This window comes from Marmota marmota, unplaced genomic scaffold (assembly GCF_001458135.2).
Source record: "Marmota marmota marmota unplaced genomic scaffold, marMar, whole genome shotgun sequence".
Taxonomy (NCBI): Eukaryota; Metazoa; Chordata; class Mammalia; order Rodentia; family Sciuridae; genus Marmota; species Marmota marmota.
In genome coordinates, this window is record NW_025999961.1 from 5,041,914 (window position 1) to 5,068,107 (window position 26,194).

At 41.6% G+C, this 26,194-nt stretch overlaps 1 protein-coding gene across 5 annotated transcripts in view; it reads left to right on the plus strand.

Moving 5' to 3' along the window:
• The first annotated feature begins 5,733 nt into the window (after positions 1-5,733).
• Adamts12 (ADAM metallopeptidase with thrombospondin type 1 motif 12) overlaps positions 5,734-26,194 on the plus strand; it is a 299,094-nt gene continuing 278,633 nt past the window's right edge. For 2 of the 5 annotated variants that reach the window (XM_015496380.2, XM_015496381.2), the window contains exons 1-2: positions 5,872-6,189; positions 17,423-17,784. In XM_015496380.2, the coding sequence (XP_015351866.1) occupies positions 6,063-6,189; positions 17,423-17,784 (489 nt within the window). In that variant the 5' untranslated portion in view covers positions 5,872-6,062. The other 3 variants (XM_048802926.1, XM_048802927.1, XM_048802928.1) reach the window with 3 other exon arrangements.

The window sequence follows — 26,194 nt, forward strand, 5'->3', positions numbered from 1 at the left end:
ATTTGGGAATATGTTGTCAACTAGTGGTCCCATCACTTCCAAATATTTTAATGCAGATCTACAACAAACCAAGACCTTTTCCCATAACCCTAATCACCACAAGCAGGAAATCAACAGTGAGGCAAAAAACACCATCCAGCCCTTGATCCTTCAAATTTCTTCAATTGTTCTGACAATGTTCTTTGTAACAACAGGATCCTATTCAGAATTGTATTGCATTTAGTTGTCATATCTCTTTGGTCTCTTTCGATCAGAGAAATTTCAATTTTCCTTTAACTTACGGCCTTTTCAAAATAAAAAGCCAGTTATTTTGTAGAATGTCCTTCAATTTTGGTGTGTCTGATGCTTCCTCACTATTAGACATAGGTTATGAATTTTTGGCAAATATATTACAGAGGTGATACTGTTCTCACTAAGTGCATGGTTTGGATTTCCCATGGAAACAATTTTATGCTGTTCATTTGCTTAAGGTGATTTCTGCTAGGCTTCTTCAGTCTACAGTATTCTTTGGGCTTTTATAAATAATGAATGTTTAGAAGGATGTATTTTAGAACTATTTAAAATTCCATTTCTCCCCTACCTTTCTATTCTTTGACATATTTGCATTAGTATGGATTTGTGGATTCTGATTTTTATTAAAATAAGATTCATATTTTATTAAATTATGTGACTAATAATTTATTACTATTATTATATATTTTCTGCTGAAACTCTTTTTATATTTGTCCAAAGGTACTATTTTTAAGTGAAAACTTCTGCCCTTTTAACATTATGTTCCCATCTGTCTTTCAGTAGTTCCTTGTTTTAGTTTTTTTTTTTTTTTTTTAAAGCAAATGTTTCAGGTTCACTTTTTATTCTCCAAGCCCTGTATTGAGCCGTTTCTCTAGGGAGCCTTAACTTTCTTTTAGAAGAGGATATTTAGAATCCAAACTCTGGGGATCAGTCATGCTCATTGCTTTCAGAGTGTCATTAAGTGAACAGGCCCAGAGAATGTATGCATATACATACATATATACATACATACATACATAATACTTTTGCACATATCTATTTTTATTTCTATATGCATCTATATATACATTAACAGCTATGGGGTCATACCAATGCTTTTAGTTTCAATCTAAAATTATGGATTTCATTCTAATTTTTTCTTTTTCTATTAGTACTTCTCTTCACTGGGAGGTGAGAAATTTGGCTTCCATTATCCCATCATGTGTACTTATTTGACCAATCTCCTGTAGGTATTCATTCCTCAGTTGCCACCATCACCCCACCCCATCCCACCTTGCCCTGCCCATGTTTCAGCACCCTGCTCTGGAACATTCTCTCTTAGATGAATCCCTCCTCACTCTGCTCAGGTCTAGTTCCATGCACTGTGCCCTGACAGCTGCCTGCTTCACATTGTCCAGGCTCTGACAACGTGTAATAGGCTGCTTCCTCTCTACTTCTCACCTCACCACATCCCCAGCCCTATTTTGTATTTTATTTAGAGACAGGGTCTCACTGAGTTGCTTAGTGTGGCTTTGAACTTGTGATCCTCCTGTCAGGCATGGGCCTGGCATACATTTCCTTTTGATTCTGCTTAAGATGGCCTACAAACTGATGTTGGTCTCAATTTATTGCAGCATTCTGATCTAAACTATACATTCTATCTAAGGTAGGCTGTTTGCTTTCAACCAATAGTATGTTTTGTTATTCAGGGCTCCACAGTCTTTTGAGAATAGATTTTGAAAAGGGATTGCTGCGACATTGTTTCTTTAATTAAATCAATTAATTATAGCATCAGAATTGTCAATATGGCACCCACTTAAGTGAAAATTCAGGTAACTTTGTAAAGTTTGCAAGGAATAGATCCCAGGGTTCTCAAGCTGAGCCACAAAAGCAAACTTTCTGGGGATTGGGGGTGTACAGAATGGGTTGTGTTGATTATTGATCTAGTTACCCATTTAATACAATTGTTTGGAAGAATAAAAGTGAATTGATGCTTCTGCAGGTTATAAATACCTACCCCATCTTATTCCGAGAGCACTAAAGAGGGTAAAAAAATAGTACATGTGACAACAATATTTAAATATATGAGTTCTGAAGACAATGTTTTTTTCACTTACAGGTGAAGTTAAAAATAGTTAACTATTCTTGAAACTACAGAGAAAGACTTTTCTCCTCTCTAATCTCTGATGTAGTTTAGGAAAAGCACCTTAGACGCTTGAAGCTGTGAAACTATGACTTTTATTATGAGATGGTGGTCATGGTATTTAAGAAGGATTAACAGATGTGAAATAAAGTCTTTTTTGTGGCATACTCATTTGTGATGTCTGGGGTCAAGTCACTGATTTTTTGGTGACTATCAGTTTGTCTTTCCAGTGTGGATGACAGCTCTGAAAGATGTATTGAGCTAATTTACCTTGACTTTCAGCTATCCCTTTCCTCTAAGGATCTACTAGGAAAGTATGAACAGAGAGCTCTTTGTGAAGTATCCTAGAACTTTTCTCACAGTTTGTATTTTTACATGGAAAATACTTAACCCATAATGAACTAAACCACAACCTGAGGCATTCTGGTGGTGCCATATCATCTCTCCTTCTTTTTGTGAGTGAAGGTATTTCAGGAGTCCTTAGTAAGACTAATTTATTTGTAAGTTTACTTAGTGACTGGCTAATTATCTTAATAGCTCTGAATCTCACTTTTTCCTCCTGGATTTTCATTTTATAGTGATGTGATCTTAAGCAAGTTACTTAAACTTTCAGTGTCTATTTCCCCAGCTATTTCATGAATATAAAGTTTTTATAAAGATTAAATAAAACAATGTAGATATAGTGGTTCACAGTACCAAGTATAGTCAGCAAGTAATAAATGCTTGCTCTTCTTAGCTATTAAATTCAAGAATCTTACTTTATTTATTTATCTTTTTATTTTGTAATCTTTCCTCAAGGCAGCATATTTGCATCAGCTGAGGGATACTTTAGAGGTTATGCAGTGATTCACAGTGCTGCTCTCTATAGTTGATAGGAAAGGTAATTTTAACAGCTAGTAGTATTGAAAAAAGCCAACTACTAAATCATCAAGATTTGGAAACTTTGAGGCTTCTCTGCACCCTAGGGAATACAACGATTTAGAGAAATTTTGAATCAGGAAAGAGTGAGAGGAACTTTGTGTAAAAATAGTAGCATACTATATATTCGTGCTAAGCCTTGTTGAAAACTTGCTGCCACTGGAGACACAAATTCATATTTATACGGTTAGGTGCAATTATGTGAGTCTCTCAGCAGTACTTGGAAACTAAGAGCAGAGGAATTCAGTAGTTGGGGTAAAGCAGATTTTGATGAAGATATGAAATCTTGAAGACAGTGGTTTGAGGAAATAGAACATAGTGTATGGCTAGGTAGAAAAGGAGGTGAGGGCAAAGAAAGTTTATTATTATTAGGAAACCCAAGATGAAGAGATGAAGAGATGCAAGTACTCATTAGGCTTAAGTACCAAGTACTCATTATTGGCTATAAAGGTTCAAAAGGGTTAACATAATACAAAGCTTTGGTGGGGTTTTATAATTTTAATATTTTAATCTTGGGTGACTTCTTGGTGATAGATATTCATGATTATGATCTACAGTTGTCAGCTTGGTGTTGCTACACTGAAATACCTGAGGTAATTCACTCATAAATAGAGAAGGTTTGTTTAGCTCATGGTTCTGGAGATCCAGTCCAAGATTGGGTGTCCTCATAGCTTTGGACCTCTGGTGAGGCTGCCAGATGCCAACAGCGAGGAGTGTCTCGCCAGCCCAAGTAGATCATATCTCAAGCTAAGAAGCAGAGAGACCAAGAGATTGGGTCAGAGAGTGGGTACAAACCTGGGGGCCAAGCTTTTAAAACATGGGCCTTGGGGGACATTATCCACATTCAAACAATAGAATGGCCTTAAGAGTAGGTGGGAGAGAGAATAAAGGAAGGGTACTAGAGTTGAAGAGGTTGAACTGCAAAGTCAGAGTGTTCAATGGATTATCTCTTCTTGTCTCAGAAGTTCCCCAGAGTTTTTAGTTCCTGTCTGAGAGACTAATCTCTAACCCAAGGCATGGGATCCAGAAGGATCTTGGTCTTCAAATGATATCCTGTTTGCTAGAAAAAGGAGAAAAAGAAGGAGGAAGAGGAAAGAGAAGAGGAGCACAAGATTCTTCTGGAAAGAGTCTTGAATGGGAAAACGAGGGAAGGGGGAGGGGAAAAGAAGAAACAGAAAAAGGAAATGAAATAGTCCCAGACCTTGCAAATACATTTCTACCAAGGCATCCTGCCTGTCATGTTGAAATATTTTTTGTCTCGGGTTGTAATCTTTCTACCTCATGGGAACAGCGTAGTTCCTTGACTTGTCCAGAATGTGTTGTATCATGGCAAGGGGATTGAAGTTTGCAAATGGAAGTAAGGTTGCTCATCAGCAGATGGGAAGGATATTCTGGATAATGAGTGTGGGACCAATGTGACTACAAGGGTCCATGTAGGTGGAAAACGAAGGGAGAGGTCATGTAAAGACTCCACCCAACGCATGCTACCTTTGCAGATCAGAGAGCCCTGAGTCAAGGAATTCAGGTGGCTTCTAGAAGCTGCAAAAGAGCACCCTAAGAGCCTGCAGAAAGGAATGCAGCTTTGCTAACTCCTTGATTTTCGGCTAGTAGGAGCTATTTCAGATCTCTAGAATTTAAGGCAATACATTTGTTTATTAGGTGGCAGGAGTCACATAGGTGTTTTCAGCCACTGAGTTTGTAATTTGTTTCAACAATAGTAGGAAGTTAATAATACCCTTCCAAAAGTCTTGATCTCTCTTTATCCACTGTGAAGTTCTTCCAACCACTTATCCCAGGCCTGGGGGAACTACTTTGCATTTGAGCCACTGTGGTTGACTTGGCCACCTGACTTTATGTAGGATTGGGTGAGCTGGTGTCCCAAACCTCTTTCTGAATTCATGTGGTTGGCTGTCAGCCAGGGAGACCTCCATAAGGAGGCCAAATTCCTCCTGAATGGAGTAAGGATGCCTGTTTCAGCCCAGAAGTGAAAAATCTTGGCTGGACTATCCTAGTAAATTCTCTAGATGCCTGGCAAACACCCTGGTTTGTGGCATTCTCTCACAGCTTGAGCCTCAGAATAGATGCTGGCCCACCACAAGCAGATTGGATAGATACCTTCCTGAGATACCACTTTCCTTTTGAGTGAACCGAGGTGGGCTAGGAAAGATGAGATTTTCAAAGTAGAAAAGCATGCGCTGACCTGCAGACTAGAGGGTCTCACAGCCATTTGCCCTAGTCACCTCACTGTGCAGATGATGGGGACTTGTCCAGAGTCAAGCTAGCAAATTAGCTGGGACCATTTCTCTTTGTGTGACTTGGCAAAGAGGAAAACTGCCTATTAGTTTTCAAGTGGGTGTCTTGGAAGAGGATCCTGGAGAGGTCAGTGCTGGTGAACAGTCAGAGAGAGCATTGGCCGAGCAATGTTAGAAAAAGTTAAGGAACTGGGCAGAAAAGCAGGCAGCGCGGAGCTGGGGAGGACAAGGGACTTGGGTCCCCAGTGGTTCATGATCATACTCAACATTTGCGAGGGGCTGGCCTGGGGGCCTCAGTTAGCAACTTCCTCCAGTGCGGTTCAGGGTGGATCTCCCGGGTCTCCCCTATTTGGCCCGCCTGTGCTCTGGGCGGGGCGGGAGTGGGAGTCCTGGAGGAAGATGCACCGAACTGGCTGCAGGCCGCGCGGGCGGGGTGCAAAGGCAGAGGGGTGGGGATCTGGGGTGGGCTGCGCCCTCCCGCTCCCACCCACTCCACACCCCGCCGAAAGCGGACACTGTCAGCTGGTTCACTCCCCTTTCAGGAGGAGGGAGGGGAAAAAGGTACCTAGCCCCTTTCTGCTTAAAAAAAAAAAAAAAAAAAAAAACGAAAGGGGGATCAACAGCAGCTTTGCAGCGGCTCCTTCCCCACGCCTGGACCATGCACCCCTGCATCTTCCTGCGCGGCCACAGGCGAGCCCTTGATTTTGGGAACTGAGGGCTAAAACTTTTTGACTCTCCTTCTCCCTAACAACTGAATCATGCCATGTGCCCAGAGGAGCTGGCTTGCAAACCTGTCCGTGGTGGCTCAGCTCCTTAACTTTGGGGCGCTTTGCTATGGGAGACAACCTCAGCCGGGCCCGGTTCGTTTCCCAGACCCGAGGCAAGGTCAGTGGCTTTTCTTTCTTTCCTTTTAAAACAGTGGTGGTGAGACCTGTGGAAACTTGCTCGCTCCTTTCTCCCTTCCCCCACCCGGTGGAGCTGAACCCTGCACACCGCTTTCTGCCCAGTTTAAGGAAACCTGGGCTGGGAGCTCAGTGGGTACGCTTGCCTTTCTCCGGAGCCAGCATTTGGGGGAGGACGGTAATTCCCACTGAAAGGCGAGTGTCCCGCGCCCTTTCACACGGATGACACTGCGGTCTTTGAAAGACTCAAGAGTTAGCTGGCGACTTCTCTCTCTCTTTTGTCTTCTCTTTGCTGCTTTGTTGCAACCTCCTATTTCTCAAATTCTGAACATAAAAAAAAAAAAAAAAAAAAAAAATCCGTTTTCTAAAGAAGTTCCAACTGGGCACCGGCGGTCAGTGCAGTGTTTCTAGTTAGTCTTAAACTCCTGGTCAGGGAAGGGGAAATGTGATTCCGCCCTCCTGCTGAGCACGCTTGGCTGTGTTTTGATTTCCTGGAAAGATTTAGGGTTGTATTTTTAAAATAACAGCCTTTGTGGGGGGAATTTACCTCTGAAGGGGTTCACTGTTCCGGTCCTGCCTGGCAGCTGGCTGGTTCTCCTTTTGAAGATTGTGAAATGCATGTTATAGAAACCATTGGAGGCGGTGTGCTGGGTAGTTTGTTATTTTTAAAAAATATATTTTTATTAGTTGTTGATGGACCTTTATTTTATTTATTTATATGCGGTGCTGAGAATTGAACAGTTACTCACACATGCTAGGCAAGCACTCTACCATTGAGACACAACCCCAGCCCGTAGCTTGTTATTTTTAATATTATTTTTTTTAAACCTAAAGCTTGGAGTCAGGTGGTACTGTGGCCTCTGCTCCCCCCACCCCTTTGGACTCCTAAGGTCAGAGACATTTTTTTTTTCTATTTGCTGGAGAGTTTATTGTACCTCTGGTGAAGAAAGAGCAACAGCAATGGCCTGTGTGTATCTGCCCATCTGACCACTAGCTGAAGCCTTCAGAGTGCAGGAACCTTTGCTGCACTCAGCCCCTACTTCATTGATGGGGAAGCTGAAGATTGGAGGGTTTATGAGCCCTGCTAATGGTAGAGCAAGGTTTTGAACTGGAGCCTGATTCCTACAATGCTGCAGCACTACCCCATTGAAATATTAGGAATAACACTCACCACCCCTCCCCCACCCCAAGCACTCAGTTAACATTCATTAAGTCCCGTGTTTGCTAACTGTGGTCAGGTCTTGGGAAGGATTCTTTTGCCACAACCTTTTAATGCCCAGAACCACTTGGGTGACAAACTTTGCCAGCTTGTTCAAGTTTAGGGGATTTCTAGGCTGGGTTTTCTGCCCACGTTGCAATGTTCAAATTCTGCTGGTGAACTGGACAACTGCAGCTTTGAGAGCTATCTGATGCAAGTCCTTCCCTCCCTTTGCTTTACTTGGAAGCTGGAGCCCGCAAACACTGGGGTGAGATGTCAATCAGCCAGCAGTGGCTTGTGTAAACGGTGGAGATATAATCTCCCACCCCCAAGTTTAAAATAGCAGCGCTTGTTGTTCTTTGAAAAACAGTCCCTTTGTGAAAAGTCTCTCTTCTGAGGCAGCACAAACAAAGCCTGCAAGCACTTCCCAGGGCATTTGGAGAGGATTTGGTTCAAAGACATACATTCTCCTGCACTGGTTTCAGCCCCACTTGCTGCACATCTTTTTAAGGGAATTCAGCCTGGTATAGAGTGGACCCCTCAACCTTACTGGTTCCTCTCTGGAAAGTGAGAAGGGAGTCTTTTCCCTAGTCACCTGAGGATATTTAATATTGAAAATCAACATAAAGTGCTTCAGGTTTATTAGTGATGCATATGTATTTAAATTTTAAAATAATTTCTGTTTTTAAAAGGCGTTTCACCAATCTTAATTCATTAATGGATTTATAAACAGTCCACTCTTGGTGCTAAGGAGAAATTTCTAAGCAGACTTCCATTTAGAACAAAGGGGTAGAAAGAGGAGAGACTTAGGAGAAGACAGGAGAGGGTGAACTCTTCTCTATAATTATAAGGGGATTCTAAAGTTTCCAGGGAATAGGGTGACCTAGATTTTGCCCCCAAATGACATTCCATTTCCACTCTGACAACATTTTTTAATTACACTAAGATCCTGAATATGTCACCTTGCAAGCTACTTCAGAAATCATCTCACTTAACCTTCTCATCTTTATTTTTACAGATGAGAAATGGGAGGCCTAGGTGGTTAGTCGGAGTCAGGATGTATTTTTTGAGCAACTACCAAATTCCACTTCACTAGGGGGTTGAAGCAGGCAACACAGGGTCTCATAGTTGGAAACAGATCCAGATAATCCACATATTAGATAATCTTGAAGGGTCCTTCTAGTTCCCAGGGTTGACCAAAGATAAAGCAAATCCTTTCAGGGACTAGAAGCCAAAAGATTCCACTAACTCTGCTCAGTAGTTTCTCCACATCACTCATTTCTGATGTAAGAATGTACTATGACTTTTTCAAGGTTTTTTGATTCACAACGAAGTACCAAAACAAAAGGAAAAACTAACTTTGTGCATAATATATTGCCTTTGTTCTACAGCCAATAATATCCCCTTAGGTTTATTTATTTCTGTACAAATGCTCTCAGTATACAGCGGTGTTCCATTCTGATGAACCCATTGAAGTTGAAAGTATCCTAACTTGAAAACGTACTTAATGCACCAAAACCTCACCTACATCCCAGCTTAGAAACACAATATACTACCAGGTGGCTGTTTCTGCCTGTGGTTGTGATGCCTCTGGTTACAGGTGACAAGTCCCACATGTTGAAGTTTGAACATTAGAGAAGCATGCAGAGGCAAGCATATAAAGCAGGGTTTATTTAAAAAAGGGGTAACATAGACTTCTCCCAGAGGGAGGAGGGGGCCAGAGCTGGTATCCTGGTATCCCAAGAAGCAAGGGTGTTCCATCTTTTTATAAGTCTTAGACTTCCTTTGTTCTCCTGCTCTCTTCCCCTTATCTTTCTCCTTCCTGCACAGTGACTAGGTCCAGGGGATGTTTGGTGGGGTTACCAAAAGGTGGGAAACAGGTGGCTGAAGGGGCAAGGGCAGGATGCAGCAGCCCAGGACACATTAATTAACAACTTTTACTACTCAATGTAGAAGAGGCAATTCCTGGGACAGGTTACTTTAGCGACAGGTTGGAGCAGGAACAGGTTCTTGATAAGGGTGGAGGAGGGCCTCTGAAGGCATTTCAGTTCCTCAGCGGACAGTCTCCGACTTCCTGGACTCGCTCAAATTGGCCTCCTTGATTTACCTATCTATACTGACTGTCTGTCTAATTCTGGCTTCAGTTGTGTGGCTGACTAGGAGTTGGGGCTTGCTGCTGCTGCTCATCATCATCAGAAAAGAGTATCATAACCAAACATCACTGGCTCTGGAAAAAAATAAAATTCAAAGTAGTTTCCACTGAATGCCTATTGCTTTTGCACCACCATGAAGCTGACCATTGAAAGTCAGGGACCCTCTACACGGTTAACAAGGCACCAGTCATTTCCATGGTCTGTTTTGCTCTTGACAATCTCATGCAATCAACAGGGCAGGCACTTTATCCCACGTTAAAGATGTGCTCCAGGGTGCACAGGCTTGCATAAGAACAGATGGAGCCAGGCACCTGAGGCAGGAGGATCTCGAGTTCAAAGCTAGACTCAGCAAAAGTGAGGTGCTAAGCAACTCAGTGAGACCCTGTCTCTAAATAAAATAGAAAATAGGACTGGGGATGTGGCTCAGTGGTTGAGTGCCCCTGAGTTCAATCCTTGGTACCCACTCCCACCCCACCCCCCCCCAAAAAAAAACCCCCACAAAACAGAAGGTGTATTGCAGTGTTTCAAGACAAGAGCTATGATCATTTATTTATGCTACTTGCAAAAAAAATTTTTTGCAAGAAGCAAAGGATTCTAGATATTTTCTTAATGTAAGAAGAGACTTTGCAGTTTCATTTTGTTAATTATAGTAATCTTGTCTGGTGGGCAGATGAGTTTTCATAGGGTTGGTGGGCAAATCCAATCTTCTGTGGAGAATTCTATAACTTCGAAGGGACTAACATGATTCTCCACAACTTGTCAACATAAGTCAATATCTATAACAAAAATACAGTTGTATGGTTATGATAGCCCATGGAAGATAATTATGAGAACAAACCTCTTGTTATGGGCCAGGCTACATGGACAATGACCAATCAGATTCCATTTTACACTGAGACTTCATATCACATAAGAAATGCTTCTTCCACCAGAAAGCCCCATCTCTGTACCCATTAATAGTTACCTAGCATAACATACTTGGCAACACAAAATAGCAATTCTTATACAATGTAAAATTGTTCTCTTTGCTTTCCATTTTTCTTGGGCAATGTACCTTTTCAGAGATTTATTGTCTAGATATTAGTAACCATTGTCTAGTGTGTACTGAACTAGGGTCATTTTGACCCCCTTCCCTTCTGCTTGCTTGTTGCTATGCCAACCTGGAAAGTCCTGTGGGAAATACCCATGTACCCATTGCACTGTCTTGCTAACTGCCCAATTCAACTTCTTTACCTGCTTGCTTGCAGCTTTGGCAACCCAGATATGGTTTTTGCCTTTAAATATCCTAAAATGCTCAGGCTTGGGGCTGTTCCCTCTAGAGACAGTTATGGGTCCTGTGCGGGGCAGTCACCGGCTGACCGGCTAAATAAAAGACTCTTCAATTTGGACAACTGGGACTTGGTGTGTTTCCTGAGCCATCTGCCCCACAACACTCTAGACTGTTACAGGAATTTCATTACTTTGTTTAGCAAGGGGGTCTTAGAAAACCAATTGATCTTTTAGATAAAAGTAAACATAAAGAATAAGTACAGATTGTCCTGCGTCAACAAAGTTCCAAAATGGGCACTATACAGAGATGAGCATGGCCACTATATAAGGATGACACAGAAATTGGTGGAATGTTTCATAAAAAAGAGCAACCTAAACCTGAAAAAAGCTGTCAGACAAATATTCTCTTCTCTCTCGTTCCTTTCCAAGCCAAGGGTAAAAGATCTCTTGTTTTTTATATTTTTGAAAGCTCTTGTGCTCACAGGCTTCCCTGAATTTCTCATGAAGAACTAGGTTTCCAAAGATGATTTTGAACAAAGCAAATAAAACTTTTCAGGGTTTATCCTTTATTTCCACAAACCCTAGTGCAGGTTGTGATGTCCCCTGCCTTTCCCCCAGGCTTTTTGACACCCCACGAAGTCATCTTCAGTAGACCCCAAAGAAGTGGTAAGGACAGAACTTAAAAGTACAGGCTCCGGGTCAGATTACCCTCATCCCTCTTTATTGTCTCTTTACACAGATAGGAGTGGAGGCTAAGATGAGTGTATTGGTTCACTTTCTGTTGCTATAACAAAGTACCCGATACTGGGTAATACATGAGGGGTCCCATTGGTTCAGATTCTGGTGAGGGCCTTCTGGCTCTGTCACAACATATGCATGGTGATGATATCAGGTGTGAGAGGGAGAGATCACATGGTACGACAGGAAGTAAGAGGGATTCAGGGGCTAGGCTTGTTCTTTATACGATTTGCTCTCAGGGAAACTAAACAGGATACTCTAAGAAGTACATTCATTCTCTCCAAGCATGGCTCCCCAGTGACCTAACCATAACCACTTCCAGTAGGTCCCATCCCATCAAGATTCCACCATCTCAATACGCCCATACTGGGGACCACAATTCCAGCATATGAACATTAGAGGAATAAACCATAGCAATGAGGGACACAGTTAATAGTACTGCCCCCAGGGGACTTTGAGGATTAGAGAATACCAGACAGGTATACTCTTAATATCATACTTGACCATAAAAAATGATAAAAAATTAGGACTACTATTATTTCCTGACACCTCTTTCTCCATCCACGTGACATCCCCTGTGAGTTCTGCTGAGGGCTGTGGGAATAGGTAACTAATCTAAACTGAGTGCCGACTCAGAGGAAGTCAAGGTGAGCATGGGTTTCTCTCCTGTCTCTGCCTAGAGGTTACATATATGTAGAGCCCTGAGATCCCAGGTCACCAAATTTCTATCTTTAATACCAACAATGTTAGGATTTAGCTGGTCAAAGGTACTGGTCAAGCATTGTTTTAAATCCATTACATTTATTAGTACATTGGAGCCTTCCAACTACCTTCCTTTGCAAGCAAATCAGAAGGGAAAATTGATTGTATCTCCCTCCCATTACCATGGCCAATTAAGAGGCAGTTCTGATCTCCACGCATTGTCTAGTGAATTGAGAAATAAAGAGATCAAGCCATTCTTTCCTGGTCATCATCCCTAGGAGCAGTGCTGCTTCCTCTAACTCTGTTTGTTCTCTTGGAATCTGTTTCTCTTAATGCATATGCAATTCCTTGATTAAAAGCATAATTTTGAAATAGAAGTCTCAGCATTTTGACCCAAGTAATGTTGCATTTTTAGACTCGGTTTTCTTATCTGTGCAATGGGCATAACAACTGATTTTATACCACACAGTTGTTTTGAATATTGAATGAGGGAAGCCTGATTCTACCTGGCTCATGGTAAGTGCTCATTAAAAAGTTACTATAATTATTATCATTATATTATTATTATACAGTCAATTTATGTTGGCTCTCTTTCAAAACTCATTACACCAAAAGCAATTGGGTAAAAAAAATCTGTAAATTTGTTTGCTTTTTTACTCTTTTAGGCAATAGATTTCAGGGGTTAGGCAAGCCTTATTCTTTCATTTTGTACTCTTGAAAATCATATTTAAATCTCTGAGATATATCTTTAGAGGCAATTCCTCTTAGGTTTATTTCAAGTCAGGAAACTTGGATGTGTTTCTCTCTGCAAAAAATCAAAATAGTTCTTCAACTAAGTTCATTCTTCTTGTTGTTGTTTTTCTAACTCAAAACTGGGATTATTACCTTTCTCTGCTGGATGGCCGGGGGGCTGCACACTGCAGAAAGAATGTCCAAGGCTCACTCCACCCTTTGGCTTACTTTTCCCTATACCCTTATCTCCTGCTGATATCCCTTTCGGTTACCCCAAACTCCTTCTGTTTGAGAGGACCCTGTGCTTAACTGTTGCGACTCCCTCCTCATCTCCAGGAACTGTGCAGAGATACCTCCTCAGGTTAGTTCTTCCCTAGGGACTCAGCCAGCTGAGATGGGCACAGGCTGCAGGCATTGGCGTGTTGGCATCCCTTCCTTATCCCCTCTTCTGGCACTTTTCTAATCCTCTCATGAGCCAGCATAGCACCTGGTCCTTTTCACTATTTACATGTAATTGGGAAAACAGCATAGGGAAGACAAATTTCAAAAGGGAAAATCACACCCCCAAAGATCACCATCATTTTTACACATCATCTGAAAGGCTTGGTTCATGTGTGTGCATGTGTATGTGTATCGCAGTTGCAATTGTAGTGAAGATACAATTATATATTGATTACCCCTTTGTTATTATATCCTATTGTTTTCATATTTCTGCGTAATTGCCATGATTGTTAAATATGCACAACGCCGTTTTGACATAGGGATTCACAAAAATTATCTACTTAGGACTATTTTTTAAAATATTTTTTAAGGGCTGGGATGTGGCTCAAGCGGTAGCGCGCTCGCCTGGCATGCGTGCGGCCCGGGTTCGATCCTCAGCACCACATACAAACAAAGATGTTGTGTCCGCCAAAAACTAAAAAATAAATATTAAAAAATTCTCTCTCTTTCTCTACCTCTATCACTCTCACTCTCTCTTAAAAAATATTTTTTAAATTGTTGATGGACCTTTATTTTATTAATTTATTTATATGTGGTGCTGAGAATCGAACCCAGTGCCTCATACTTGCTAGGCAAGCACTCTACCACTGAGCCACAACCCCAGCCCTATTTAGGGCCATTTTTAAAATTGTGAGATCAATTTAAAATTGCATTTGTCAATCTCCACTTCATGACAACTTGAAATTCTTGAATAAAACATTTTTAATTGTTTTTAGTTTTGTCCAAAGAGTATAACATTTTACTCAGAATTGTTTTTTTTTTTTTTAATTTAGGTGATTTTGGTTGTGTTCACTTTCATTAACTTAGTAATGGCTTTCTGGAAAAACTGGTTTTTAGAAAAGACACTTGTTTCTCTGTTTTGGTGCAGAGATGCAGAGACTTGCATATGTAAAATGGTTTTAAACTGAGATGTTTAATTTGGTCTTAGTTTCTGCTGAGACCTTAAGTGTAAGGGGAAAAGAAAAGAGGCTAATGTCCCACATATTCACAAAGAGAATTCTGAACCATGTAAGCATAGCTATGATATGACTTAGATATGACTCTAAGCCTTCCCCTTTCTTGTGCATACATGAGAGGCTTAAAGGTCCATGGAAAGATATTGGAGAGAGACGTTCTCAGGAGAAAGCCAGAGTACTGGGGCATTACCCTCTACTGTGCTCCCATCTAAGGCAAAGGAAGGGGTCTTGAAAGAGCTCAGAGAGTTTGAGGTGGATTTGGGGAGTAAGGAGCTTGAACATGCAGATAGGCAAAAGCCCAGGTGGAATGGCATTTGGTGACAGAGCCAACCAATGGGATGACCTTAGAGGAATTATGTGATTTCCCTAACTCTGGGCGGCTGGGAACGGACCATGGTTATTTCCTGTGAGCCTGATTTGGGCCCCATGGGAGGCAACTTGGATCATCTTGAAAAATGCCAAAGAGGACATACTATAGGGGTGAATCAGCTACAGTACAGGGGTGACAGATAGAAAGGCAAAGGATGGCCAGTTGGAGGAGGAATTGCCCACATTGAGGGGACCTGGACAATCCCCAGTGATAGAGGTCATCCAAAGCTCAGAGAGCTACTCCTGAGAGCAGGGGTCAGCACCTGGAGCAGCCAGCCCACTGTTGTGAGCTGCAGAAGAGAAAAGCAACTGGAGGGGAGTACTGCAGAAGCTGGCCACACCCACCACTCCCAACTGGCCACGCCTCTCTTCATTCAGCTCTGAACTTGGAAGGCCAGGGAAGTGCCAATATTAGATCTGCCCAGACATTTCTGGGGCAGTGAGTGGGAGATAGAGGGCAGACTGAGTCAGTTACACTCCTTAGTTCATGGCACACTGGCATCAATAATTTGTACAACTCTCTTTTGTAGTTTGTATTTATAAATTTTTGTTCTCCATCCCTACTCCAGTTCCTCTCCATGAAAACCCATTTTAACAGGTTCCATATGTACTTTTTGTTTGCACATGTTCTGAAAAACTTCCTATTTTTTCTGTTATTGTGTGTGTGTGTACGCATGTGCACGGGCATGAGTATTTTTCATTAATATAATTAGCTCTGTATTAACTTGTCTTGTTTCTTATTTTATTGAGCACTGTTTTTAAGATTTGTCTTTGTTGCTATGTGTTAAGTTGACCCTAAAAGTCCCAGTTGGATGTAATTGGTCTGAACTTTTGTAATTGAAAAATTGAGACTATTTATTAGTACCTGAGAATGGAAACACTGTACTCTGCCCCATATTTCATCCAAGGTGGAGAAGGATGATTTCATAAATAATATTTGAATGCCATTGTTTTCTGAGGGGAGAGCTCCTTTAAACTGTATCCCATCAAGTTCAATTCTTTTAGTCCACCGGCTGTAAACTGTTCATTAATACATCAGCTTATATGAACCGAATACCTGTGATGTATAAGATTTTGGTCTCCAAAAGATTCAGGGATAAATAGGATTAAATAGTAAAAGACAATGTCAAGTAAGGCTGTTCTGGGAGATACAGAAATAAAGGTGCAGGCAAAGGGGGAGGACTTCAAGGGTCATCAGGGGAATGAAGAGAAAGAAACTGAATTGCATCTGTAAAGTGTAACAGAATTTTGATATAATGCAAAACACATTTAGATCTTTTGGGAAAGAACATTAGCAAAGTAATGCAAGTTAGAAGGTTCCAGGGGTTTAGTTGGGAGGTGAAAAATGTTTTTTTTTTCTTTTTCTTTCCCCCTTTTTACCCCCTGAAGCAAAAGATTAGGTTTTTTTTACTACACATTTAATGGTTTGTTTTGCTTAGTCTATAATCTAGATTATGACGACTGATTCCTGGCTAGTTAGCTCCATTGTTATTCTCAAACATCAAAATAAGGAGGCAGTGGTGGGGATTTAAATTTGGGTGAGTCAAAGGCTTACCTTTTGTGTGTGTATTGCATTTTTTTTCCTTTTTTGGTCCCTGGGATTGAACCCAGGGGTGCTTAACCACTGTGCCATATCTCCAGCCCTTTTATTTTGAGACAGTCTTGCTGAATTGCTTAGGGCCTCACTAAATTGCTGAGACTGGCTTTGAACTTGCAATCCTCCTGCCTCACTCTATTGAACCACCGGATTCTGTCTTGCATTTTTAAAGTGATAGTTATCTTATTTTTAAGCCATTGCTTCAGATCCTAATATATTCCTTTAGCATCTTCTTTTGTGTGTTTTGTAAACATTAAGAAAAAAAAAACTCAATTTCTTTTTTTTTTCTTTTTCTTTTTTTGTGCAGGGGATTGAACCCAGCATCTCTTGACCACTGAGCCACACACATCCCCAGCCCCCCACCCTGCTTCATTTTTTAACATTTTATTTAGAGACAGGGTCTCATTGAGTTGCTTAGGGCTTCGCTAAATTGCTGAGGCTGGCTTTGAACTTGCTATCCTTCTGCCTCAGGCTCCTGTGTTGCTGGGATTACAGGTGTGCACCACCATGCCCAACCCCAAGTTCTTTTTAAAGTGGTCTGTGCTGTATCACGCTTAAGCTGACATTGGTACAAGGATCATCTGTATGTGATGGGTTCACTATGTTTTAGGCTTTTTCCTCTAACTTGACTTAGAAGGAAGTTTCTGAGTCTTTTAAGCACCTTGTCATACAGTGAAGCTCTGTGACTTGTCAATGAATTCTAGACTCATGATGTCCCTGTTTGTCATGCTGATCTTGCCTCTTCTCCAATGGTATTCTGCAAAAATTCATGCTCATCTTACATCATCCCTGATAAATTATTGATATCTAGAGTTTCACTTTAGTGTCAGCTCCAACTGCTGCCATGTCACCAACCAGAAAGCACTGTGCAAATTTGAGTTGCTCAGGGAAATCAGTATTGATGATATCCATATGGTTATCAGACTAATCTGAGTTCTAAGTGGAAGTGGATTTGTTTTGCTTTGGACTCAACTGGTTCAGTTTCTTCTTTTTTCTTTCAGAACATTTTATCAAGACCCTGCCAGAATACCAGGTGGTGGGTCCTGTTCAAGTAGATGCGAGTGGGCATTTCCTGTCATATAGCTTGCACCTTCCTGTCCCCAGCAGCAGGAGGAAGAGAGACTTGGGTTCCTCAGAGGACTGGGTCTACTACCAAATTTCACACGAGGAGAAGGACCTGTTCTTCAACCTGACGGTCAATCAGAGATTTCTTTCCAATAGCTACATCGTGGAGAAGAGATATGGGAACCTCTCCCACGTTAAAATGTTGGCCTCCTCGGGGCCTCCCTGCCACCTCAGGGGCACAGTTCTGCAGCAGGGAACCACAGTTGGGACTGCAGCCCTCAGCGCCTGCCATGGACTGGTGAGTGCTTGGGCCAATCATCTGCCCCTGCTCCAGGCCCTTAGACCCTCAGCCTGTTGGATCCTCTATCAACAGGTTCATAGCTGCATCAGTGCATGACAGTTGGGCCCTTGTGATGTCATGATCTGGACCTTCAGAGGGGTGGGGAGAACGTGATTTATTTGGGAGGTGCAGAGAGTAAGGACACTGAGGGTTTTAGTGCAAGAGACAGAGGGGCAGGTGGAGGAGAAAAGGGAGGACATGAGTTGGGTCTTCAATCTCTGGGTCAACTCTGAGGGTTTTGTTCATTGGATGGCTGGCCATCACCTTTGGAATGAGAAAAACCTGAATTTGAACTGCTTTAGAGTTTTACTAATAATAACGGTGATAAGAGAAGCTGCTACGACATAATGGTTGGCTATATATGTACTTCACTTTCAGAGTTCATGTAGCATCTTAGACTGTGAGTGGATCCCCGTGCACTTTCATTTGTAATCTGTAAATCTATGAATGGAGATAATGTCAGAACCAGCCTCAGAGGAGGGGTTGGCAAACTATGGCTCACCGACTTTTCATAAATACGACTTTACTGAAGCAGATACACCCCTGTTTCTAGAACACCAGTCACTGGAATGTGTGGCTTATGATGAGGTTTTCGTACATTGTCCTCCTCCCCATTTTTTTTTTTAGCAGATGAGGTCGTTTGGAAATATCAAATAATTTTATTGTGCAAGTTAACTTAATCCTGAGTTTTCTACTATTATACATCACCTCTCAGAGGGTGACTTTTCCAAAGTTTAAGCCTGTATTTAAAATGAGTTCCATCCCTTTGTTCTCCCTTGATTCTGGCAGCAGCTGCAGTGACATCCTGCCAGCAAGCGATGGCCAGCATGCTTAGGGACCGTGCTGATAGTTTTTGAGGTTTTCCTCTTGCTGAAGTAGGAGACAGTGACCAGTGCTCACAGCGTGCGCAGGGAGGGTGACTTCAGGGGAACATTCCAGAGCCCTGAAGGTGACAGGTATCCAAGGTTTTCCAAGCAAAGCAGCTAGTGACCTTGCATTCATACAGAAGGCACTTGTCCCAAGTCCTTCCACCATTACTGTCATTTTGCTAAGAATTTTTGTTCTTCAAAATTTTGCTCTGTGTTTATCTTGTATCTGTAGAATTTGGCTTTGCTGGAATACTGTGGGAAAACTCTTGTAAACATTGTACAACCGTTTAAATCTGAAGGACCCCTGGGAATGAATTGCTATGTACTGTAAATGGAAAGAATTTTTTAATGGCTTTTTGTGTACATCTGGATATTCAAATGTAGATTTTTTTTAGCATTTCCCCTAATTAGACCATAAACATTGAAAAATCATGAATGAGCCCTTCTTCTTCTTTTCAGCTTCTTGTAGTGCTTGGTAGAACTGGGAGACATCCTCATCCTCAGGGTTCACCCTAGCTTCAGGTCACATCTTGCCTTGTAGTCCTAGATCTCTCATTTCTGTAACACAACCATGAAAGCCAACCAATAAGTATCATTATCACCTTACCCTCTGTCACCAGCACAGCAGAAGAAAGAGCCCCTGATCTGGAAGGATGGGCACATAGAACTAAAGAATCCAAGAGACAAACATGCAGAATCCACACTGTTCTGGAGAACACTAATGTGGGAACTCATTCTCTGCACTAGGCATGCAAATAATTATCATGCTAATAAGAGCCTAGAAACTTTAAACCCAGGTGCCTCTTCATGGGTTAGAGCAACGTGGTCTTTGGACCAACAGAAACAGTGGGTGTTTATTAGTGGTGTTATCCAACATTGCTAAGAAGGAACTGTTCTCTTCAGGTGATTGTAGCAAGAAGCCAAAGGTGAAAACCACTGCTCTCAATTTCTCCTTGCTTTCCTCTTGTGCTTTCTAAGGAAACGACATACTGCTCAACATTACTCCAGACTTGGGTATGCAGAACTGGGACTTTTTCAACTGCACAGAGCCCCAGAGGAGCAGTGGGAACTACCATGTGGGCATTTCCAGATTCAGATTTGAGATTTGTTCTAAGTATAGGAGAACCACGTGGTGGCCAAGATGATTTTGGAATTTTTTAGAGCCCAGTCACTGAATGACTTCGCGAGAAACACTCCATGGGATTATTTGGGGACTTGATGTTTTGGGGAACTCTACTTCCACCAGTGGCCTGGTTTAGGCACCTATGCTCTGGACTATGTATCTGGGACAGTAAACAAATACTTGTTTTCTGCTAATAGGACATTCTTTAATTCCTGCTCATAGTATTTCTTAGCCGCAGCTTTATTAAAGTGAGTACTGTTTTTGACTGGGTCACAACCCTTTGCCTCATTTCCAGCCCTTCCTGGGAAATTAAATCCTGATTCCTAGTCTGAATGGTCATGGATCTCTCCAGAACCATGTAGCTTCATCTCCCACTCAACTCTGGCCTTATGTTTTCCTTTCTCATTTGGCTCGTTGAGGTTTCCTTTCATGTTTTGAACTCCAATGTGCACTAAAATTTTGAATGAGGGATTTTCAGTTTTTTTTTTTTTTAAATCAGACTTTGAGATAGTTGTAGATTCACATGTAGTTTTAAGAACGAGTACAGAAAGACCTGGCATACCCTTAACTAGTTTCCTCCAATGGCAAAATTTTGCAAAATTACTGTACAGAATCACAGTCAGGATTTTGATATGGATGCAGTCAAGATGTCAATGTTTCCATCACAAGACTTCCTTGATATTGTCCTTATAGCCATACCCATTTCTCCCCTCCCTCCAGTCACCTCCCATGTTTACATTTTACATGTAAGTCTGTGATCCCCTTTGAGTTAATTCTTGTATGAGAGCTGAGACTTAGGTGGGGGTTCATTTCTTCACTCCCCTCCCTCCCTCCTTCTCTGCCTCTTTCCCTTTCCTGTACCTTCCTCTTTTCCTCCCTCCCTCCTTTCCCTTTCTTCCTTCCTTTCCTCCTTCCCAGCCCCCCTTCTCCTTCCCTTTCTTCCTCTGCTTTTCTTTACCCATAGATGCCTAAAGGCTTCAGAACCATTTGTCAAAAAGCTGTCTTTTCTCCCTTAAATTGCATTCATCCTTTGGTAAAAATCAATCAGACATACTTCTGTGAGTCCCTTTCTAAGTTTTAGGTTCTGTTCCACCAACTTCCCACAGTCTTCATTCTTGACTGTATAATCTTGATATTAGGTAGACTCTCTCATTTCATTCTCCTTTTTCAAAAGAGTTTGGCAGATTCTAGCTTCTTTGTCTTTATGTGTAAATTTAAAAATAATCTTATATACAAACAACTTGATGAGATTTTGACAGGAATTATATTAAACCTGTGTGTTAACTTGGGGAGAATTGGTAACTTTGCTACTTTGAATCTTGCAATCCATGAACCATGTTTGTGTCTGGGTTTATTTAGATCTTCCTAGATTTATTTTATCAATATTGTGTAGCTTTTGGCATGCTAGTCCTGTGTATGTTTTGTCAAGAAATAATTTAAAGCATATAAGAGATGTACATAGCTTACATGCAAATATTACAGTATTTTATTTAAAGGACTTGAGCATGTGTAGGCTTGGGTATATAAGGGGATTCTGGAATTATATGCCTCATATCTACGGACATTTAGTTTTTTTCTTTACTTTGACTATTGTGAATAATTCTACAGTGAACATAGGAGTGCAGATATCACTTCAAGATAGTGATCCTTCGGATACATATCTAGAAGTAGAACTGCTGAATCATATACTAATTCTACCTTTAGCTTTCGTTAGTAATCTCCATGCTATTTCCCACAAAGGCGATTCTAATTTATATTCCCACGAACAGTATATAAGGGTTCTCTTTTCTCCATATCCTCACTGAAAGAATGAACAAGGCTCATTGGAGAAAATGCCCCTTTATTGAGGAACAGCTCTGCATATTTATAGAGCCAGGGGTGGTTGACAGTTATGACAGTTTAATGGTTGAAGGGTTTGACAGTTGGCATGGGGTGCTTTCTGATTGGTGGGTAAGGATCATGTGAGTCAGCAGGGCTAGTCTGATTGGTGGGTAAGGATCATGTGAGCCAGCAGGGCTCACCATTGGACGGCTCTTCTCGGGGGATGGGGAAGTTAGTCTTTGGAGCTGGGTTCACTCTCAACACTCACCAGAAATATCTCCTTGTGATTTTGATGTGAGCCTCTGTGATATTAAATGAAGTTAAGTGCTTTTCATATCTGCTGGCCATTTCTATGTCTTCTTTGAAGAAGTACCTATTCAAGTCCTTTGCTAGGTTTTAATGTGTGTTTTGTTCTATTGATTTATAGGAGTTCTTTATATATTTGGGATATTAACCTTATATTGAATATGTGGTTTGGAAATCTTTTCTCCCATTTCATAGATTGCCTTTCATTGTGTTGACTTTCCTTCTGCAGAATCTTTTTAGTTGGATGCACTAGTCTGTTTTTGCTTTTGTTGCCTGTGCTTTTGGTGTCATATTAAAAAAAAAAAAGTCATTGCCCAAACCAATGTCAAGAAGAAGCCTTTAAGCACATTAGTTTCATTCATTCTCCCAGATAATGTGTATGTGTGAACTGTTCTTTTGTATTCTCCTGTCAAGTCCAAAGTGGGCCTGAGGACATCCAGTTTTGCCCCTACTGGTCTCATGGCCTAGAGAAATCGAAGGCTCCATGACCCTTGGTCTTGGTCCTTTCTCCTCTGTCATTGTGAGGATTTTGAGCTGCCTGGGGAGGGATTCTAAATCTCACTCTTGATGATGTTTCTCTCAAGGAGTCTCCTGCCGGTTGCTTTTACCTGTATCACCTACTGTGCTGCCTGTCTCTGTGGGCCCTGGGGCCTTTCCTGCCTGTTGGGTAGCTAATCTGAATGGAAAATTAGGCTCTCAAGCAGAGTAAAATAATGGCCTTGTGGTTTTTGTCTCTTCCCTGGTCAGAATGTATTTGGAGAAAAATTAATGAAACTTCTCTGCAAATTTATCCCATGTTTTTTCACTCATATTTATTCCAAATTTTTTTTTTTTTTTTTGGTAGAATTTTCTGATTCTCAATCATTCTGGGAGGAGGATAGCAATTTCTTCTGTGCTTGGCCTCACTGCCTCCCCCATTGTGCAAGGATGGGGTTTGCTGGAATGACCATGTTTATTCACGGTGGGGATTTGGCTCATTGATTCAGAGCCTGTTTGGAGAAGGATCTGCTGGATGTGAACCAGGTTCCTATGCCTTGGTGTGATCTATGATTTCTGTTCAGTTTGAAGAACTTCAGTGGCCTTTTCGTTCGACTCCCATCTTATTGCCTTTAAAATCTGGGACTTGTCTGGAAAGCTGGAGCAAGAACCATCTTTTCAGTCACCGCCTTATCCCTGACTAGCACTTTACGAATTATTCCCATCTGGAATATACACTATTCAGCCAGGTTTAGCCCACACAGTTGTTGTGGAAAACAGCTTCAGAGTGCTGTACAAAGGCACTTCAAATCTCTTATTGGCTTGCAAGAATAACCACGTCTCTTTACCTAGTTGTTGGGACACTTCACTAAAACTGCTGCTTTCAAGTCTTCAGTGAAATGTGCATTGCTCATGGACACTCTTTTTCATCTAATTTGATGATTCTCAGCACCATTGGACACAATTAATTATTCCTACTTAAAATGCACTTTCTCTTTGCTTTAGTGGTGCCATATGATCAGGGTTTTTCTCTAAATCGAACCTACTGTTCAGTCTCAGGATCCTCTGCTTCTTTCTGTACAGTTAACTACTAGAATGTTCTAGGCTTCCATCTGTAGTTACTCTTCTCTAGCTTCATATCCTGCACACCTCAATCCGTCCCAAATCAATTGGTCTATCTATCTTTCAATCAACTGATCAATCATTTATTCATCTACTCATCTATTTATATAATCATCTAGTTATCTGTCTTCATCATATTTATCATCTATTTATGACATCTATCTCTGTATCTATGTAAATAGCTCTTAAATATACACATCCATTTCCTTGAATCTTCACTTGAACCTGCACTTTCCATCTGGATGCCTAATGAGAATCTCAAATTTCACATGCTCAAAGCAACGCTCTTGATACCCCCTCCTTCAGTCTTTCCCATCTCTGTACTTGTCAGCTCCATTCTTCCAGTTGTCCAGCTCAAAACCCTTAGAATTATTTTTTTGTTGGCTCCTTTTTTCTTCTACTCTGTGTCTGCTCTTAACAGTGAATCTTGTCTGCTCTATTTAAAAATATGTGCAGAACTGACCACTCCTGTCACCAACACAGCTAACATTCTACTTATTTTCAACAGGGACCATTTTACTCTCCACAGGAGGGTTGGCATTGTCCGGAGACATTTCTGATGGTCAGAAGTGGAGAGGAGGAACTCACTTCGCCATTAAGTCAATAGAGGTCTGGGGTGCTGCCAGTCTTCCTCTAATGCATAGAATAGCCCTCCACAACCGAGGATCCTATGGTCCAAACTATTAGTAGTGTGGAGGTTGAGAGACCCTGTTCTAGTCCTGGTCACCATCTTCTCTCATTTGGACCCTGCATTCATCTCCCTGCCTCTTCGGTTATTGCTTACAAATCATCTTTCATGTGGTGACCAGGCTGGTATTCTAAACCCATTTCTAGTGCCAGTCTTCTGCTTCAAGTCTTGTGCAAGGTTACCTGTCAAAGCAGGATCAAATCGGAATGTCTTGCCCTGGCTCAGGGCCACCCTCTGATCTGGTGCCATCCGTCTTCCCACTTTCTCCGTGTCACACTTGCTTCATGCTGCAGCCACTCCGACCTTTTCTTTGCTTCTCAGATGTACCAAGCACACTCTCGTATCATAGCCTTTGTACACGCTCTTCTCTCTGCCTGGGACACCCTTCCCTCAGGTTTCCTCATAGCTGTTCTTGTCTTTCCATCCCAGCTGAAGGTCTTCCCTGGCCAGTCAAAAGAAAGTCGACTTCTCCAGTATTCTACCACACTACCTATTTTTTTTTAAAGAATTTTTAGGATCTGATTTTTCTAGTTTTTCTTTCCTTCACCTTGTTTTGTTCACACATTTAATTATGTTTATGATAAACATTCAGTAAATACTGGTGGATGGATGAGGCTTTATGCTGCTCCAAGTTCTGATAGCCTTTGCAGCCTGTGGTTCCAGAAGGGGATTACATTTCCTCAGATGCCTGAATAGTGGCTTCACACCCACCCACTGACTGTCACAATGCAATCTGGTCCCTGAGCCACTTCTGATGGGCTCCAGGGCTCTGCATCATGATGTTGCACTTGCCACATGGCCTTCTTCAGTTCATCATCCCAAAGGCACTGTGTCTGCCACCACTGGGTGACTTTCAGAAGAAGGTATTGCTATGACTGTGGCAATTCTGAGCGAGGTTCACTCCTTTTCTCCATTCTGCAAGGCACTTCAGAGTCTAAACTATAATTTTCAGCCAGACTTTTTTTTTTTTTTTAAGATTCGCACATAAACGGAAGGGAAATATAATGTAAATAATAACCTAAATTTGGTTGGAGTGGGGACTGGTTAGGACTTGTTTCTCTCATGAGTCCTAGGCCCAATCAAGAGGTCTCTGAGAAGGGACTAATTATCTGTCTTTCTGTCTGTCTACCCATTCATCTGTTGCTGTATCCATCTACCCATCCATTCATCCCTATATCAGACCATTTTTTCTATTTCTAGTCCTTCTTTCCAGGCCTGATTTCTTTCCAGGAATATCTACTTCATGGGAAGTCCCAACCTAAGACTCTGGGTCACTCTGTGCACCTTGTACTTCACCAAAGGGCCAGTGGAGGCTGAAATCTAGGCCAGGATCTACAAGCTGAACCAAGGCATGTGATTCAGGATGGAAACCGCATACTGGCTACAGGAGGGAAATAGGCCTTTTATCATCCCTTTGCCCGTGTACTCGTTTGCAATTTGTTGCCTTGTCAGGCAACTTTTAAAATTCCTCTGTCTGGAGGGGCACCTCAAAAAATTTCATCTACCTCTCTTGTGTGCCCTTTTCCAATTTCTAAAACATTAGTGACTGCAGTATCCCCTAGGTCAGCGATTCTGAGAGTTTGGCCTAGTTTTGTGGCCCCCAGATGACGTTCACCTGAGGCTACAATAGTCCACCCCCAGTATATTTCCCAAAGCCTTAGTTATTCATTGTTGAGTAACATCGTGAGCTGGTGTGTGTGCACACACTAATCAGCAGATCCTTTTCTGTTGAACTGCCACAAGTCCTCACTGGTTTCCCCTCCACCAATACTCCCTTAATTCAAGGTACAAAGCAAGTTTACATCCATTTCCTGAAACACTGGGGTCTTTACTTTAGATCCCCAGGAAACAGCTGCTTAAAATGTTACATAAGGGCACAGATCTTATAAATTCATATAGAGAAAAACATTCTCCCATACACACATCCAAAACTTCAGTGACACATTTTTGCTGAAATAAATA